The 20,632-nt window shown below is 34.3% G+C and overlaps 1 protein-coding gene across 1 annotated transcript in view; it reads left to right on the top strand.

Annotated features, from left to right (window-relative positions):
• Positions 1-14,780: 14,780 nt before the first annotated feature.
• The window catches only part of LOC143228337 (uncharacterized), a 44,698-nt gene continuing 38,846 nt past the window's right edge, over positions 14,781-20,632 (top strand). The window contains exons 1-3 of the mRNA XM_076459607.1: positions 14,781-15,792; positions 16,462-16,596; positions 19,227-19,463. Of these exons, the coding sequence (XP_076315722.1) occupies positions 14,781-15,792; positions 16,462-16,596; positions 19,227-19,463 (1,384 nt within the window). The remainder of the gene's footprint in view (positions 15,793-16,461; positions 16,597-19,226; positions 19,464-20,632) is intronic.

Here is a 20,632-nt window from a genome sequence, read left to right as displayed (position 1 = left end):
AATTTTAGATACAACTGTGATATTTCATAGCGTCAAGGATTATTGTATGTTTGTTATACTTGTTTTGAATATATATATATGTATATATATTATTTTAAAACGTGTGTTGTGTACTGTCCGTTTATTGTTCGAATTTATCGCGAAAATGTCACAGACGCCGACTGTAAGAGAATTCCACTCCACACATTGGAGCTAGATTATGTGCATATATGAAGATACACCTGAATAAAGACTAGGAGAAGATATATGGCAGCTTACTTTAGAGTAGAAAATAAGAAATATTAAAGCATCTAGAACAAAGGCCCATTTAACAGATAACTAAAATGGAGTATTAATTATCACAGTGTTTTTGTATGCTATCATTATTACATTTAAAGGAGTTACTAAAACATGTTTAACGGATAAGAAGTTTTATAATATTTATTACATTGTTAATTACAAACTGTCTATTTTGCTTTTCCTTTTATATTAAGATATCTCTCTATACCAAGTATTATTTTCTATCTTACAGTTATTTCAAGCTCAATACTGCAATGTGTTCAAACATGTTATATGTAATAAATGTAAGTCATACTTCAATAAAACGATAAAAAATGGCATAGTTATTTACTTTGCGGGAAATTGAAACTGTATTACTGCATCAGTAAGTACAGGTATGCAAACTGTTTGTACTGAATTTTAAAAAAATCTTGATAAAGATTTACACAATACAATACAATCTTATTCCTTTTACTAGTTATGAACAAGTTGTGGTACAGAACCTATCACACATTATCTCTCTAATAGTCGGAGACATTCATAAATGAGAAATTCAATGAGAAATTATACCTGCCTTCTTGTGGGAAAGACTTCTATAAAATGAACGAATTATATAAATGTGTGCAGTGCTTTCATCCTCTGGTTAATCAGGTGATACCTTGAGTATATATATAACCTTTTATTTTTCTATCGAAATCATCAATAGAACCACAGATGATACACACTCTTGAGAAGTCTCAGTCTGATAAGCAAAGATTAAATTCTTTGTTTCATTAGTAAAATACAGGTAAACATCGATATAAAACGCATCGATAAAGCGCGATAATCAGTTGGGCGCGATGGGGTCTTAGGCCCCAAATTTTTTGGGGTTTTTTACAGAGGCCGCCGGTTAATGTGATCAAAAATCAAAAACCAAATCCACTTCAATCTTTTTGTATGGTTTTCACGCCGCATATTGTGATCAAACCCCGGCCTGGATGTAATAATTCCTGGCGCTGTCAACTGCAGTAAAGTACATTTTAAACTTTGCCATGACATTTTTTTATCAGGTAATTATTTGACTTCAGTTTGTACTTAGATTTTAATAATTAGTAAATAAATTATCAAAATTAATTACTATATGTATTAACTTTTAAAATTGAACTAATTTTAATCAGCGTCTAATCGTAAAAACGATCACATGATTGCTCTGACGGAACTACTTTTAGAATATAAGCCCCCATCAAAGTAATGAATTCGATAAATTTCTTTAGAATTCTGCTTTTTTACATTTAATTTCAGTCTTAAAATTGAGTTTAATAAATAAAAAAATGCTATATCATTGGTGTAAGTAGTTTTGTTTGTTTTTCTTTATTTCACTACAAAACGCGTAAATTTTGCATTATCGCTCACCCCGAGGGTCAAAAAAAAAATAATCAAATCGGTATAAGGCGCAATCAGATACAACGCGGTCGAATTTTTTGGACCCCAACTAGCGCCTTATATCGATGTTTGACTGTAGTTTATTTTTTTATGTTTGGAAAGTAAGATTAATAACTAGCTTTCCCTGAGCCACTTTAGTTCTTGGGAGTATTTGGAAAGATAATTATCTTGTAATGGTGTGGTCTTTCTTCTTGATCTCGTGCAATTATCAATTATTACAGATCTTAAGTGTTTATTAAGAACCATTTTCAATGTAATTTACACTGTATCCAGTTTATTTCTTTACTCCAACTTCAGAATCAAAGTATTTTGGTTTATTGTGTGGTACATTTCTTGATCGAACTTTTGTTGTTTTGGATCTTTGTTACTCGAAGGAAAAATCAATGAATTTGAGTACATCGCACTTTAATGCAAATAATCTCATATATTTAAAAATACTACTAAATGAAGCATTGTCTACGAATAACTCGATTATATACTTCTAAGGAGGTAAACTGAAGAATTTTATAAGTTTAAACTGTAATAACTCATATTTCACAGAAATATGTTTTGTTCTGTGTTTGTAGCCTTTGCCATTTTAATTTCTAATAAATAGGAATGTGACTAACTCTTGAAATGAGTATGACCTCATTCCAAAGTAACATGATACAAGAGTGTCGAGTTAGTATAACAGAGTTCGAAATTCGCGTCGTTTGTACTGTTTGGACCAGCTAAGAGGTTCACAAGTTGACTAGAATGGCGAAAAAGATAATTTTATTGACTCAACAAGGCCGGTTATAATTTTAAGCATTATTTCCGTTTGTTGTTGTTTTTCTCGTCAAGAAACGTACATTTTTTCTTTTCTTTTTTCTCACAAAACCGTAGTTATGTTTTTACCTCGTGAAAGTACATTATCTTCTTAGAACCTATTTTCGAACGCTAGAGAAAATTCCTATAACCGTCTGAAATGAAATTAAAACTCCTGGAACATGTGTATGACAGAATTAATCCAAAAGAAGTGTGAGGAATATTAACAGCTCAATGGAGAAATTTCTTGTCAATATTAAAATAGACATCTTGGGTCGCTTTTTATATTTATCTGTATTAATGTAAATATTACGTACATTCCAAGAGAGATATAACTAAATATTGCTGTTTTCAATCAAATGGTAAGTCTTTGGATTTACAATACTAAATTCAGGGGCTTGAGTGCCCTCAGAGGACTCAGCAGATAGCCCGAAGTGGCTATGCTATAAGAAAAAAACACTCGTTCATTTACTGTTACCTACATAAAAATTCACATCTGTAATTGACAAAATGGAACCAACATTGTGTGTGAGTGTTCTTTTACTGGACCAATTAAAACTGATTGGAATCCCTAGAGGTCCAGTTAAAATGTTTGAAGAACAGTTTAGAAATTTTGAAGTTTGGGCCTTGATATGCAACCCTAACTAAACAACACTCTGGTTGTAATAAAACTTTGTCTAAAGTAGATGATTAGCTTCAATTTCTGTACTTTTTTATCTCGTTTGTGAGAACATCGCTTGTCTTTTACAAAACTTTTAAAAAATCAGACTGAGTTTGTAATTAATAAATGCTTCAGAGAAATATGTTGTATCAATACCTCAAAAGGAAAGGTAGCTGGAATGCTTCAAGAAAATGAATAGTTAAGCTCAAATCCAACGAAATGGTTTTCCCGGCAAGCTTACAGGCTTACAACGCTAATATTCATAATTAGATTACCCTTAGTAGACAGAGCGCTGATTGCATAGCTCTGGGATAAAAGAACAACATAACTTCCGACGAAGCAAATTTCCAACTAAATAAATACACAACCCAGGATATGAAACTTGCTTCCTTTATATGTAATTGAAAAAAAAATAGAAAAACGTTTATAAAAAGGTAAAACACAGAATGTGAAACAGCAGGTTTACATGTACCTCCGCATGGACCCAGCGAACTTTCATGCAGAGTTTGGTAGAGTTCCATCAATAGGAGTATTAAGAAACGTAAAACTAAAAAATTGTATGCAGCTCTCTATACACCCAATGAACCTCCACACTAATTTTGGTGAAGATCCATCGACACATTGCAAAGTAGTTACCTTGAACATACAACAGGTGACAGACAGTACTATTATGTTCATACAGATATCAAATCTGCCCTATTCTCTTTGACAAAATTTTATTCGATCGAAGTTATGTGCTAACTGTAGCCCTGTATGTTACTTTCTGCCCCAGTAAGTAGCTGCAACTGTATTCCACCTTACGTTGTGTAAAGAAAACAGATCTGTGGCTGTTACTTGAAACAAGACACTTGTAAATTTTTTCGATTAAGTTTTCTGGTTGGTCAACATCAGAGGAAAAAGTTAATTGCTTTGAACTTAAAAGAGTCAAGACTCCATTCAGAAGTCTGGTCTTTGTTCCTTCTATTTTACATTCATTTTTCAATTAGATTTAGTTATCATTTTATTTTAATTCAGTTTTCACAAAATAATTCCTACCCTAGGAGCAGTTGTCCTTTGATTTCGTCTTCTGTGGTCAATTGAGTGTTTTATTTTTATTTTGACTTTAACATTATGCCTCCTCTCTTATTACACCTACAACAATTCACTAAATCTAATATGGTTTGTTTTTGAGTTTCGCACAAAGCTACTCGAAGGTTATTTGCGCTAGCCGTCTCTAATTTAACAGTGTAAGACTAGAGGGAAGGCAATAAGTCATCCCCACCCACCGCCAACTCTTGGGCTACTCTTTTACCGACGAATAGTGGGATTGATCGTCACATTATAACGTCCCCACGGCTGAAAGGGCGAGCATGTTTGGTGCGACGGGGATTCGAACCTGCGACCCTCAGATTACGAGCCGAACACCTTAACCCACCTGGCCTATCTAATAAGGAGTACCAGGTTTATCACTGGGATAAAGAAGTGTAGTGTAACTGTACATTTGTAAATTAACAGTGTTTATATGGCTAAAAAATATTTTGTTTGTATTTATAAAATGCAATAAAACTTTAAAAAGATAATTAAATTCTAAAAAGAACTTTGTAAACCTTTATTGTATGTGTATAATTTAAAAACCGCTACTTATTGTTTTCAAAACTATTATGTCGGTCTTTATCTGTTTTTCAGCAAATCCTGCCAGTTTCTTTGTGCAAAAAGTTGCATTTTATTTTCTATATTTGTTGTGAAAATAAAAATGTTACTTGATGTATTTTACACGATACAAAGTGTATGGGTATGCAAGTGGAATTTTTATATTAGTTTTCTTAAATAGTTTCAGCACAAAAAGTACCACTAAAAATTTTGTTTTCTTATAATATCATCTTCATTTATTATTGTTCATAAAGTATGTTTCTTTTTTGGCATAAAAAAAACATATCGCCAACTATTAAGATACTCTTGTCTGACAGAACAGAGAAATTTGACCGTCATTCTTCAAAGCACATTACGATTCCAAAATACGAAAAGATTTTTCACTCCAACTCTGCAATTTAAAATACAGGTGTGCCAAACATTATGTCTTGCCTTGCAACATTTGTAAAACTAATACTAGTTTTATTAAAACATTGGTTAAGGAACATGTTTTACAACACTGTGCAAAACTGTTAGGACAGGACAATATTTTGTTTTCTTTCCATTTTATGGGGCTGATTATTCCCTGCCATTACAGGATGTATGTTTTAACATTATCATAATGTTTCACTGATCCCTGTTGACAACTGAATGCGCCAAGGTGAGAATATTTATTATCCATTAGAATTCCCACATATTTGTACCAAGGGCATGTAATGAGGTTCTGCTTGAATGAATATACTGATCAAATTTAGGGTCTAAAATAACTGCCATGGTACTTCATGTGGTCATGTAGTGTCTTAACTATATAACAAGGAACTTGCATATAATACTGGTATATACTAGAATAAATCAATTAACAACACTCCATAAATAAACCTTGATAAAAACTGGTAGACTTTCATTGTATTATACACGAGGAGGCTAATGTGTGAAAAATCTGGTCTTAAGGAACTTGAAAAAGTGATGGAAATTTTAACCAAGATAGTTAATTCTGTTTCTGCGCATGCTTTGGAAAAAAGACAATTTTAGAATTTACTACAAGAGGCGAATTCGGTGTACACAGGGGTACTTATGCACGACAATGTTCGTTGGCTAAGAAGAGGTTCCGTTCTTAAACGATTTGTTGAGTGTTTGGATGAAAGTCGTCTGTTTTTAACAAATGGAAATTTTCTTATCAAGAATTATATGATATTGTATGGATTTGTAGAATGATGGTTTTTACATATTTCTCCTCGCATTTAAATTACTTGAACACCAAATTACAGGGATCTGGCAAAATACTTGATGTTATGTTTGATAAAAAATAAAAGCTTTTGAAATCAAACTGAAAATTTTTAAACGTAATGTTTGCAATGGCACTTTCAAATATTTCCCAAAACCAAAAAAACATATAGCAGGTCTTGAAATCCATGATAAAATATATATTTGGAGCTTTCAAATGCAATTTTCAAACTTCGTTAATTCAACTTTTGAACAATTTTCTTTAAGATTTAATAAATTCGGGCTGTTTAAAGAAACTACAAAATTCATAAAGTATGTAGACAGTGTAAAGTTAGACAAACTGAATTTGGAAAAGTTGCAGTAGGTTGACTTGGATAATTTTGAGACGCAACTCATTGATTTATAAAGTAGGTCAATCTGGAAGCAAACATTTGTTGACTTAAGAGCTGAACTATAAAATATTGAAAGAGATCGGTTAGTAACTGGAAGAGCGCAAAAATTTGCAGAAAATGAGCTTCTAAAACTCTAGCGTTCTATTCCTCAAACTCTGAAAAATGTCGCAACGGTAGTATTAACAGTATTTTCATCAACATATTTATGCGAATCATTATTTTCAGTGATGAACTTTTTAAAGTTGTATTATAGTAATAGACTTGTTGCTGAAACTAGTGCTGCAAGCATGACTCTCAAAAATCAAATACAAGTCTGATATAAAATATCTGTCATCGTTGGTGCAGCAGCAAAAGTCTCACTAAGAGACTAAAATATGCTCATTTTCCTTTCCTTGTTTTTTATTTTTTATGTTACATAATATAAACCAAAACTTATCATATCACAAAATGGTTTCTGTTAATAATAAAACAATAAATAAACAAGAAGATTCCTTCTTTTCCTTAAAAAAGTCCATTATTATTATTACTACTAATTCATTAATTTTATTTATTGTGAATTACTATAATTATTAATAACATGTAACTCAAATAGCTGTTTCATTTAAAATAATTAAGAATAACAATAAATAATAATCTGCTGCTAACTATTACAAGGGGCATGCGAGAGAATGTTTTAGAAGATTAACCCCAATTTGGGCACACACTCTCAAAAATGTTCGCCATCCCTGCCCTAGATCGTGAGACCGAGACAGGTAAATTTGAATATAGGAAAAAAAGAGGCATAATACCTAATCTCAATAATCTTCTCTGTATATAATGATTTAACTTAATTTTGGCACAATATTAATACAATGGACATTAATGCAGCCTTTGAGACAGAAGGAAGACTGTCACTGATATCAAGCATGAGATAAACGACCAAGTGTCCAGGTCTACAGTATCATAAAGACTCAACGATAATGGAATATTTGGTCGTGTAGAAGTTTAAAAACCTTTACTTCGATCTCCAAATATTGTTAAAAGAGTGAAATTAGCTAAGAAGTACAAAATCTGGACTGTTGATTGTTGGTAAAGGGTGTTATGTATGGATTAGTCTAAGCTTGAAATATTTGGTTAAAAGCATAGGTTGTATGTCTGGCAAAAGAGAAGTAAAAGACACTTACTTCATTGCATAGCATCTACCATGAAACATGGAGAAAGCGGTACTATGACTTATGGGTGTTTTTCTATTGAAACGACAGGAATATGTTTGCAAAATAGATGGAATAATGGACCAGCGTAAGTACCATCAGATAAGATCCATCATCGTATACCCAGTGGTTTGCATACAATTGGTAAAGGATTCTACTACCAAGAAGATAACGAACCTAAACATTTGTTCAACTTATGCAGAAATTACTTAACTAAGAAAGAAGCTGTTGGAATCATTCAATTAATACAATGACACCCACAGAGCCCTGATCTCAATCCAAATGAGCAGGTTTGGAATTTGATAGATGAAAAACTTGACAAATCGAAATTTACTTCTAAAGAAACTTCATGGGAACATATTAGAGATATTTGGAGTATAATCCCCAAAGAATATGTTAAATATGTTGCAGCAATGCCTGAAAGATGTCTGTAGTTACTAAAGCAAAAGCGGGACACACTAAATATTAATTATTTGCTGAATTCAAGCACTTCCATTGAGTTTTTGTTGTACTAAATATGAAGATCAATAACATTTTGAGGTTTCACCTGTGATTCAGTTTCCATTGTTTTTAAAAGTAACCTGAAATATAATTTTCACTTTGTTCTAACACTATTGCACAGTACTGTATATTAGGAGTTATTTGTAAAATAAATGTGTATCTTTTTAAGATTATTTCACATAATCTTCTCTGTATATAATGATTTAACTTAATTTTGGCACAATATTAATACAATGGACATAAAGTAAATTTAAAGCTGTAACGTTATGAAAACGTTTTGATTTAACGAGAGCGTGGTATTTAAAGTGGTTCATTCAATAAATCTTCTCCTCAGAAGAGCTGCGATGACAAAATAATAGTGGAGCAAAGATTCAGTTATTGTGACTGGGTATAGTTATAGTAGGAGTCTGCAGCGCAAAATAGTTCGGTTCTAGTCATGAGGGGTCACATCTTGTCTGTAGACAGCTCAGCTCAGCGAATTATAGATTCGGCGATCGTCAGCACACTTATACGCATCAAAAATGCTGATAAGGTGTAGAACTTTACAACTGGTAACTCCAGTAGAGAGAAATGTATAAGCATGTTCTGTAAGATATATCCTGTTTCAGATGACGAAGAAAAAGAAAGCAGTTGTACATGACTTGTTCGTGAGGAGTCAGATAATGTTGCGCCAGTAAAGGAACAGCTTATCTGCTTTGATAATCGACTTTCTCATCTTTACTGCGAGAATTAGCTATCTTATTAGCAGCAGAAATGGTAAACTGGTTGAAAGAAAGTTGTGTTTTTAGCTTGATTGTTTTGTAATTTGGACAATGACTTGGTCGAGAAATCAATGGCTGAAAGGAAGCGATATTTCTTGCTTTCGACGCTGTCAAGCGGTGTTTCAGGACAAGGTACATGTACAGTACGTCTTATGATAGTCACTTGATTATCTTAACAGTTAGTTTGTTAAAATTTACGATTGAAAAGGCGATACGAGATATCGAGTGATATTTAGGAGCAAATGGTCGATCTGAAGTTTTACAATGACTGCTTAATCAAATTAATTGTAAAATAATTTTCGTGGATCAGATCCAGTGAAACACGTTAAATTCAAGCTAGGACAGCTAAATGTTACTGAAAAATTCTATAGAAAGTTACAATTAGAATCAACTGTGAATAATAACTTGGAATTATGACAAATAAGATAAAAGTACTTTGCAATTTTTGTTTTTCGCGTGTTCAGGTTAGGTTTTTACGAAGACTGCTGACAGATGTTTGGCTTTTCTGTGTGTCGTTATACAGTATTATGCCTAATAGGTGCAATAGCAGAGTTGTGCTCTAGCAAATAATTAAAATATAATATAGATTGTATAAATTGAGTGAAATATGTATCATTTGATAGATAATTGTCTGAGTTATGTTTAGTGTTTTAAGATTATCATGATGGCAGCAACACTTGGAAATATGACAGTCGGGACGATTACTATGTTATCACTGTGAAAGTAATTTTGCTTTATCCTCTTGTGCGCCTACTACATTGTACTCTGCATATGTATGTGTGTATTGCAGTTAACGATACGAAACGTCATATGGACGGGTTTTTATAATAGATGTCATTCAAGTTAGAGTAGTTTTAACTCTTTAAAGTGACTTTTGGCAGCTTTTACGACCTTTTGGTTGCTTGCAAAATCTTGATAGATGGTGATATTCGTTATCGAGGCAATTAGATTAACTGCCAATCGGTGGAAGCACGTACTGTGAGAAGTTTGTTTGTTTTGTATTTCGCGCAAAGCTACTCGAGGGCTATCTGCGCTAGTCGACCCTAATTTAGCAATGTAAGACCAGAGGGAAGGCAGCTAGTCATCACCACCCACCGCCAACTCTTGAGCTACTCTTTTACCAACGAATAGTGGGATTGACCGTCACATTATAACGCCCCCACGGCTGAAAGGGCGAGGATGTTTAGTGCGACTGGGATTCGAACCCGCGACGCTCGGATTACGAGTCGAATGCCTTAACCCACCTAGCCATGCCGGGCCCCGTACTGTAAGAATACTTCGGTTAATTAAAATGTAACCACTAATTCATAAGTACGACGCTACGATCATGGTTTATTTTAAATACCTAAATCAGTTTATTTCCTGCCCACGTATTCCCTAAGCACTTTCAGTGAACAGCCTGTAGATTCTGTTCCATTGTTCATTATGCTATCCTCATATATAGCGTGTTCACTCTAGTTGGTTCTTTCGGTATTAGTGGCTTGGTATGACCAGGTGGTTAGGCGCTCGACTCGCAATCTGAGGATAACGGGTTCGAATCTCTGTCCTACCAAACATGCCCGCCCTTCAAACGTGAGGTCATTATAATGTGATAATCAATCACACTATTTGTTAGTAAAAGAGTAGCACACAAGAGTTGGCAATGGGTGGTGATGGTTAGCTGCCTTTCCTCGAGTTTTTAACTGCTGTATAATACATGGCTCATGCAGACAACCCTCGTGTAGCTTTGCACGAAATTCAAAACCAAACCAAACAAACTGTCAGTATTAATAAACTCTACAAGTCTCCACTTGGTAATCTGTATTACACAAGACTTGAAATGATGAGGTAAAGTATATATCTTTGCTGCACCTAACATTTCACACATCTCATCAAACTGTTGCCTGTTGAAATTATCTCCCTGATTCATAGGAGTTTCTTCCATTGTTCCAGGCTCTACTATCCAGTTTTTTTTTGTCAACATATCTGCAAAAGGCTGTGCTAACATATTGATAAACAACAACCAACTTCTTGAAATAGCTGATAGTGATGAGTATGTGTTGTTGATCTTTACACTCGATGGGTGTGGACCAGCAATATCCAGGGCTGTCTTTTGCAGAGACGACTCAATAATTCTGTGTTGAAAATACTCCTATGGGTGATACATACCATATAATTTTTACACCACTGCCAAATATCTCGACTCACACACAGACCGAATTCTCCTTAAATGTTAGAAAAATTGCACGTAATAATACTTTTGGCAACTTTCAGTATTTGTGTTCCGCAAAATTTGGGCAGTTTCTTGCCATAGAGCTAGAGGGATCACTAGCTGCTGCACAAGCAAAACATGTTCCTGCCCTTGTAAATTTAAAGACCTTTCCAAGTAATTTATTATTGTGATTAAAATAATGTAAACAATGTTCTACTGCATTTGAGTATAACCTGATAACTTCTATAAACGAGATGCTGTTAATACATATTCTTATATATTACTCTTTATGTCTACAACACTTTGGTCTTTACTGCTAGTTATTGCATGTGCTTGCAATGTTTAATATTCTCAGAATTTAAAATAAATTTTACTAAGCATATTAACTACATTGCAAGAACTTTCACGAGAGCAATTATCAGGCAAATTAATGTTGTACTGTTATTCTTCATTGGTGAATTCTTTTAAATTATCTGGAGAAAATATTTCAAAGCCTTGTCACATAACGATAAAAAAAGGTTTATTTCCTTTTTACCTTTTCTACAATCTTGAACTACGCTAACTGCTCTATACCAAAAATAAAAGTAAACTTGTACTTCACGGCTGATTGAAGCAGTGACAATACATTGACTGATTCACCACTAAGTGAAACAAAAACTCTTGAATGATTCATTTTACTGACTAGATACAACTATCTTTTCAGTTCTTTACTGAACCTAGTACTTATAATCTACTCCTTGAACATAGGCAACGCCTAAGTCCTTTTTTTTAGATAGACTATTGTGTCACTTGTGTGTGTATGAGATGGGGTGCACTGTTGATTAAAAACATTCGACCATCTGTATGAATAAGCTCTCTTCTGAGATTCATTTACACCTACACCACCTTTCGTTCTGATTGTTTTTATTTCGACTTAATATTGTATTTTTGAAATGTAGAGATTAATACTCTGCAAGGGACAATTTATTTAGGAAAATAAAACCTTTCCAAGTTTCTTACATTACATAATTTACACACACTCTCCTTGACCTCGGTTTGAATTTCACGCAAAACTACACGAGGATTATCTGCGCTAGCCATCCCTAATTTAGCAGTGTAAGACTAGAGGGAAGGCAGCTAGTCATCACCACCCACCACCAATTCTTAGGCTGCTCTTTTACCAACGAATAGTGGGATTCACCGTCACGTTATAACGCCCCCACGTAGGCCTAACAAGTTTTAAACTTTTGACATTAGAATTTTTAGAAGATTCGAGATCAAGAGAAGCCCGGCATGAACAGGTGGTTAAAACACTCGACTCGTAATCTTAGGGTTGCGGATTTGAATCCCGGTCAAACCAAACATGGTCGTCCTTTCAGCCATGGAACCATTATACAGTGATGGTCAATCCCATTATTCTTTGGTAAAAGAATAGCCCAAGAGTTGGCGGTAGGTGGCGATGACTAGCTGCCTCCCAAAGAATCTTACACTGCTAAATTAGGGATGGCTAGCGTAGATAGCCCTCATGTAGCTTTGCGCAAAATGCAAAACAAATAAATAATCTTAGGTGTACATAATTCATAATTAAACTTTTCAGTGTTAACTCCCATTAGCTAAAACTTTGAATTACAAAATGAAAATACAACTTATAGCATGAACATTATCAAATTTAGTTATACACATTGTTCACTGATGGTTTAACTATCTGTCATCATGAAGTCACTTAACAGACATTATTGTTCAATGGTAAATAACTGATAAACGTATAAGAAAAAATATCCAATAAAAAGTTATAATTATTTCAGGTGCATTAACCTCTGTTAAACCTGTTTCCTAATACAACTTCCGTTCTTCGGCAAGCTGCATAGTGTGAACATGTTTTTAGCTCTGCGTTTTGCTAGATGGAGGTATTTGGACATGTTAAACGTAGACATCCGCAGGAGAGAACACTTGCTTCAACCTTATAAAACGGTGAAAACTATTATACCACTGTTTAGTATTAGTGTAATTTCAAAGTACGCATTTTTATAGATAGATGAGTGTATAGTGGATGCACGTGGAATGTGATTACGTTGACAATTTCAACCAATAACATCGTTGAAAAAGTAAATACAATTCTGAAAGGACAAAAGCAAAAAAAGGAAGGTAAAAGCACATAAATAACTTTGTGACTAAAACTAATTTATTGTAATAACTTCAGATTGGGAACAAAAATATTACGATAAGACTGATGTGTCTTTTACTAATTTAAAGTTGAAAGGTTGAACCTATTTATTTTACATATTTTGTCGTTTGAAGTCATTACTGATTCTATGAGATCAAGTTGAGCCGATGTACTGTATTATACATGCATTATTTGCAAAAGGGTTTGATTCGAGTTTAGAGACACACTGATGTACATAGGCATACGAAATAAATTGAACAAGAATATTTTGGGCATTCCACAGATAAGTATAATACTACAAATGTTAAATATGTAAGAAAACGTACACACTAAATTACAGCATTAATAAAATATAGCCTTCTTACCATATTACTGTGGGGGTGTAGCACTTGAGAGTGGTGTTGTTTTGTAGAGAGCTTCGAAGGTTATCGCGCCAGCTCTGTTTATAAGCGAGCTTTAACAAATTACAGGTGTGTATCAGACGGTCCTTTTTACGAAGATACTATAAAAGCTGTATATGTATAATGATTAGATTAGGGGAGAGAAAATTAACACATTAATGAACAAAATAAAGTGATGATAGTAGCTTAGAATTGGATAGCGATTGTTATAGCTTAAATTTAATTGTACATCACACTAGTTAAATAGACAAACTAACCTGTAGGAGCTTTGTTAACCAAACGCACAAGACATTCATTAAATAGGTATCCTAGCATTCCTTTCTAGTTTTATTAATTTAACACCGATTTAAATAAACTCTGATACAACCGCGTGACTTGAAAATGTTATTTTTAAATACATAAATAAATACATTTGTGTGTGTATACACACACACATATATCTGTATACATTATTAGATGGTAATAGAATACACAGAAGCTAGCTATTCAACACCATCTAGCTCGGCATGGCCAGGTGGATTAAGGCGTTCAACTCGTAATCTGAGGGTTGCGGGTTCGAATCCCCGTCGCACCAAACATGCTCTCCCTTTCAGCCGTGGGGACGTTATATTGTGACGATCAATCCCACTAGTCGTCGGTAAAAAAGTAACCCAAGAGTTGGCAGTGGGTGGTGATGACTAGCTGCCTTCCCTCTATCTTACACTGCTAAATTAGGAATGGTTAGATAGTCCTCGTGTAGCTTTGCGCGAATTCAAAACACAAGATTCCTACATAGTACAATAACGTATTTTGATAGAAATTTAATGAAAAATGAATTATTATGCAAACTAGACAGGTATCTCATACATGATGTCGATAGTCCTAAACACCTCTCCCAATCAACATATATTTTAAACATAAAAATAAATAAATGAAGAAAAAATATATACATGAAAAAAAAGGCCACCATCAAACTAGACTTCCTATTGATAGGGCAAAAGAATATCTATAAATGTATACCAGTAAATGGACGTTGCCCTGAAAGTGATCGGAGCAATTTAGCCCACTCTGACCCTAAAGCAGCAAGTAACACCAATCAACACTGTATGACTATACAAGTAAAGGAAGGAGGAAGAGATCAAAGAGCACCTGACCCTCCAGGGTATATATATATGGCACCCAAAACCTGAGAGCAGAGTGAGAGCGGATTCCCAGCTTTGACTCCGTGCTAGTCAGACGTGTTTTTACATTTCTCTTGCTATAATGATGCTGTCATTTCCAGGTCCTTCTGTGCAGTTCCCGCCAACTGTCCCGCCGATAATCGTCGACGGTCTACCGCTTCACCTTTCGCCTCTTCAAGTTGCCACATTTATTGCACAGGCTAAGCCTGGCACTTCCATTGATCTGTCTAGAACGCGTATTCTCCGCCGAGGGGGAATCCTTCTCCAGCCGTCTACGCCTGAAGACTTGTTCTACCTCTGTTCGCCATGGAACTCCCCGATGATTATTAGTTGTGCACCCACGAAAAGCCCTACTAGCTTATTCACAGTCTTCCTTAAAGGAGTACATCATTCCATCCAACCGAGTGAAATTAAATGCGCCGTGGAAACCCAAATCCAGTCAGTGTTATACGCCGTGCACCGAATTTATTCAAAATCCTCCCGTCAAGCTACTAAGTTCATGAAGATTGTAACACCCAGCAAACGTATTGCCGATACCATTCTACGAAACGGATGCTTCTACCATATATTCCACTTCAGTGCCGAACGCCCCCGACGCCATCCAACTCAACCCAAAACTCCTAAGCAACCTACACTTGCACCACAGCCTAGCGGAATATCCACTATGCCCACAGCCACCCCGCCACCTGTAAACCAATCATCTGAAAAGTATACTCAAACGGATTTCGTTAATAAAATATCCCAGGGCACACAAACCATCGACGAAGTACCAAAAACTAGCGAGTCTTCTACCATGACTGACAATATCCCAACAGCAGAAGCAGTTTCTCAAACTAAGACAGACATGATTAATCAAAATACCCAGTATCCTGACGATAGGCGCATTACGAGAGCAAGCAGGAAGGCTGCTTTTCTTGATTCGAAGTTAAGTCCGTTCCCTAATCGTTCTCGCTGGCTTGACCAACCACTCATCCCATTCAACTCGGATAATCCGTGTTGCTCTTTGGAAGAGTCGCCATTTCAGTTCAAAATACATCCAAGCTACCACCTATGCGTTTTGTGTTCTGTTATTATCATTTGCTTTGTAATCATATGTATGTCAATTGTTCTTAATCTATATAATTTCTTTCCATACAGCTCTTCTTCCGGGCACGATCAGGGCCTACATTCGGCGCCCTGGCCGTGAAAGTGGGTTTTCTCGGGGTACTCCCGTTTCCCCCCACAGCAAAAGTTCCGTTTCATAGGATCTATAGATCCCAGTCCTGAAAAGAGGTACGTTATTTTGATTTTGATATCTAAATTTTAAATTAGTATCCAAATATTTGAACATCCAAAATTTTTAAGTGTTTAATAGCTAATACATATAAGTCATGAGACCTAATCATGTCGGCGCACTGTGTTTGCATCTCTCGGCTCTCTCCAAGTCAACATTCTTAAAGATCATTCCTCGGACGCTTGTGGGTGTTCTGCTGAACCTTCCTCATCTTTCTTCGTCGTCTCTCTGGCCGGCAGGATCTCTTTTCAGCTTTTCCTGATGCCCCTCAATTAAATTCAACACACTATCAACTTTTAGGTCATTCGTGACCATCGCGTTGTATGAATAACTAACATGCCACTCCTGTCCATATCACTCGCTCCGTAATCAGGTAACTAATTTATTCTTGCCTTGTGTGGGGTGAAGAGAAACAGTAGTTTCTGACCGCCCCTGGTTATTTTTCGTTCGACCAGAACGAAATAATAATTTAACCAAAATTCCTACCTAGATCTGCCCCCTGAGAGTGAGAGAGAGAGCGCGAACGATGATCCATCGCTAACTTGTCTGAATAGTGGAATTTCACCGTCACTACCACAGCCCCAGTTAATTGGTTCTGATTCGGCCACGAACCCTTGGATTCACAGTACGAGCACATTAATTATTTTGTTACCTCCAGCCATCCAGTTTTTGGCAGTTATTTTGATTTTAAATATTTCAGCTCTCTTAATCAGGATTGCTCAGAAACTCGTTTCCCTACGTTTTAACTCCGCTCGCGAAGTTTAAAAGTTTATTCATTTATTGAATGATGGTAAATTTTGATCACCTAACACCAGACCTTTACAGTCTAAGCTTGTTATAAATACAATATGTATCTAGCTTAACTTTTTAATACATTTTAACCAAATTATAATATCTTGAAATTGCAGAAAACGTAATTAGTTGTGTAAATGTATAATAATAAAATAAAGACTCATCCCACGTTTCAGTAACGTATATGACGTTGGTGCATATAGACCAATTACAACAAGGAGCTGAGATAGGTGCCGCCCCTTTTCTATGTTTAGTTTCATCATAGTTCATTGACTGAGAACATAGCGTAATAGATTATGTGGTAAAAAGGAATATTTGAGTATCAAACTCAAAGGAGTAATAGTGGAGTTGAGGGTTTTTCACCTAGATACCATCTCTTATGTCTTAAAATGTAATACTAATAATTTCAGTGCCATTTATGTTTTTGTGTTTTTTATATACCATTTTATTGATTTATCATACTTGTATATATATAATAATACAAGAAAAATATTTTAAAATTTATAGTTACAATATTTTATAGTGTAACTTCTAAGTAAGGTATCCTATGATATTTTACACTGCACAAGTTTGTTGTTGTGTGTGAAAGGTAAGGTTTAATTTAAGAAATTCAAATGATTCTAGTTAGCTTCTTGTTTGTATTTATTTATTATCATTTATGCATAAAGTTAATATGTTGAGTTTTTCTCTAGAGTTTGAGGAGCTATGCTATAAATTCTAAGTTTATAGATTTTCTTATAATATTAGGTATTGTACATCTCTGTTCACTTCTCACTTTTATAATGTTCTGAGTTTAATTCATCTGAAAAAGTTATAAAGGGCAGATATCTGTATTATTTATTTGTATACTATGAAATAATGCTGTAGCATATGTGCTATGATTTAACAAGGTTTACAACAGTGTTACATATAAAACAGATCAAACACTTTTACATTTTTGAAACATTGTAAAGTTTAATGATGACTTGATTTTTGTACAAAAACATACATGATGAAAATGAACATGGAAATGTGTTTCAAGACACATTTTGTACAGATTAAGATATTAACTGATTAGTTACTTAAAGGTTTAAGCATGACCAGATACGGATTAAGGCAAACCATAGACAGACTAAAACATGGTCCTTACAAACTTCTGTTACATATTTGTAATTGATTAGAGTGAGCCTTTTTCACATCAAAATAATTAAACATGTTAGTAGTAAGTCATGTGCAAAAGTATAAACCTGCTAATAGTGATTTTTTTATTTTTATAATTAATTGTTACATTGAAATATTTTATTTTTAAATTATCATCTGTATAATTTCTTTTTAAGCTAAGTTTTTTTAATATAATTTTTGCAATACCAAAAATTCTTGCTGTTGTCTAGCATTTCTTGAACTATAATGATATAAAACAGCTATATTTTAAATTCCCCTTGACTGTCAAGGAGTATTTATTATTTCTTAGCACTTGTGTATAATTTTAAGATAATTACACAATTTAAAACATTTAATTAAGGCCAATCTATGACCACTAAAAAGTTCACTCTATATGTTATGATGATCCAGCATCATCTTCAGGAGTGAGTTGCAAGACATAATCACGTTGTCTTTATACATTTGTTTTTGTTAAGTAGATCACATAACTCATGTGCAGGTTTGGCCCGGCATGGCCAAGCATGTTAAGGCGTGTGACTCGTAATCTGAGGGTCGCGGGTTTGCATCCCGGTCGCACCAAACATGCTTGCCCTTTCAGCCATAGGGGCGTTATAATGTGACGGTCAATCCTACTATTCGTTGGTAAAATAGTAGCCCAAGAGTTGGCGGTGGGTGGTGATGACTAGCTGCCTTCCCTCTAGTCTTACACTGCTAAATTAGGGACGACTAGCACAGATAGCCCTCGAGTAGCTTTGCGCGAAATTCAAAAACGAATACTTGGAGAGGTGTTATTAAGTATTATTACTTCAGCTATCGTAATTTGTGTAGAAATGCTATTATACAATGTGTTGTTATTGAGGTTGATTTTTTAAAGGAAACTAGGTCTAAAATTGCGAAATTCAAAAACAAACAAACAAACAATGTGCAGGTTTACAATTTATGCTTGAACTTTTAAGAGTAGGGTAATCTTTTGTTCTTTTTGTTATTTTATTGAGAAGGAGTAATATCTGAACTAGTTGTTGAAGTAATTGTGCTTAAATATTATATGTATGTTTCTGGCAATATTAATGAAGTGAAATAATGAATTATATCTAAAGTAATAAACCATCAAAATAAAATATTAACTCTTGTATTCAAATAAGCATACAGTACCAAAATACTAATTATTTTCTTAAAATAATGCATTTTAGTATTGTTTTTTAATTAGAAGATACATGTTCTTGTGACCATGAACCTTAGGGGTAATTTCTTTAATACTAGTATTTAGGTGATTTGGTATCAGAAACATTATGTTAAGTTGTATATACTTTTGTTATTGAATAGGTTGGATAAATTATTTCCATGAAAATCTCTTAAAACTGAAAGCAGCAGCAGTAATGGAATTACCAGGTTACAGTGGATCCATTTTGAGTGATAAGACACGTGAACTGTATAAGAATGTAGATGAGTTTGCAAAGAAGTATTCTTCCCAGTATAATTCCAGCATCTTCCTGTCTCGATTGTTATTGAAACCAACAGTAGTTGTGACTGACAATGCAACAGTTAGAGAACTACTTGCTGGTGAAACTTTTATTTCATATTCAGTGTTTTAATATTTTAACAGTTAAATATTTTTTAAAGATTGCTTTAATTTATTTAATTAACCTTGCTAAAACACTAAGATTCAATGACTATTTCATCTGCCAGGATTATTATAAGCTTGTATTGCTGCTCCATTCACACAATGAAACTGTTAGTTTGGATATGTCCAGTGCTAATATATGTACACACGAGAACTTGTTTGGTTGTATTGTTTGTGAATATTGGTTATTTATGTGCTGTGGAAGTAAAGTAATCTATCTAAGTAAGCAGGGGTAGTTGTAGTTCCATAAGTATGGCATGAGGGTATGAACGTTTTTGATATGGTGATTAAATCAAGACATTTTATTGTGTCAGTATGATTTATTAATAACCTTTCTGGTAGCAATCTTATGGTAAAATGAGTTAATAGCCAATCCAGCCTCTTATAAAGAGGTTTATTACAACTGGTATACAATGTATTTTCTTTTTCTTGGGCTAATATGGGATCTTGGCTACTGTACAGAGTGAAACATTCTCATCAAACTTGAAAAAGATTCAGAGAAGGACTACTATGGTGATACCAAACATGAAAAGGTTATTATCTCCAAAACTGTTTTCTCTTGAAAGAAGAAGAATTAGAGGAGACCTTAATAAGGTGTTTAAGTTTGTTAATGGAAATGATAATGTTAGTGCATCCCACTGCATCACTAAATGTGAAAGTGGTAAGACTAGGTGACATTTATATAAATTTTGGCAAGTTGTGGAGTAATTTTCAGCTAAGACAGTTTTATTTTACTAACAAGGTGTTCAGCTTTTAGAATAGGTTTGTTGGTTTGTTTGAAGTTAAGCACAAATCTACACAGTGGGCTATTTGTGCTCTGCCAACCACGGGTATTGCAACATGGGTTTTAGAATTGTAAGTTTTCAGACATACTGGGGTGCATTAGAATAGGATTTCTCCAGGTGTGGTAAGTGCAGTAAACTAATATTAACTAGAAAGTTTATAAATATTTGAATGATAAGAATTGATAAGTACACAAGTAGGTATCTGTTTATCCTTAAATTTTATGTTGTAAGTTAGTGTCTCGCCTTTTGTATTCATATTCATCATTGTTACTGAATACCTCTCCTCTCTGTTACAAGATTGCCTGTTGTTTTTTTTCATAATC

Source organism: Tachypleus tridentatus, chromosome 10 (assembly GCF_004210375.1).
Source record: "Tachypleus tridentatus isolate NWPU-2018 chromosome 10, ASM421037v1, whole genome shotgun sequence".
Classification (NCBI taxonomy): domain Eukaryota; kingdom Metazoa; phylum Arthropoda; class Merostomata; order Xiphosura; family Limulidae; genus Tachypleus; species Tachypleus tridentatus.
This window is presented reverse-complemented; position numbering and strand designations above follow the sequence as displayed.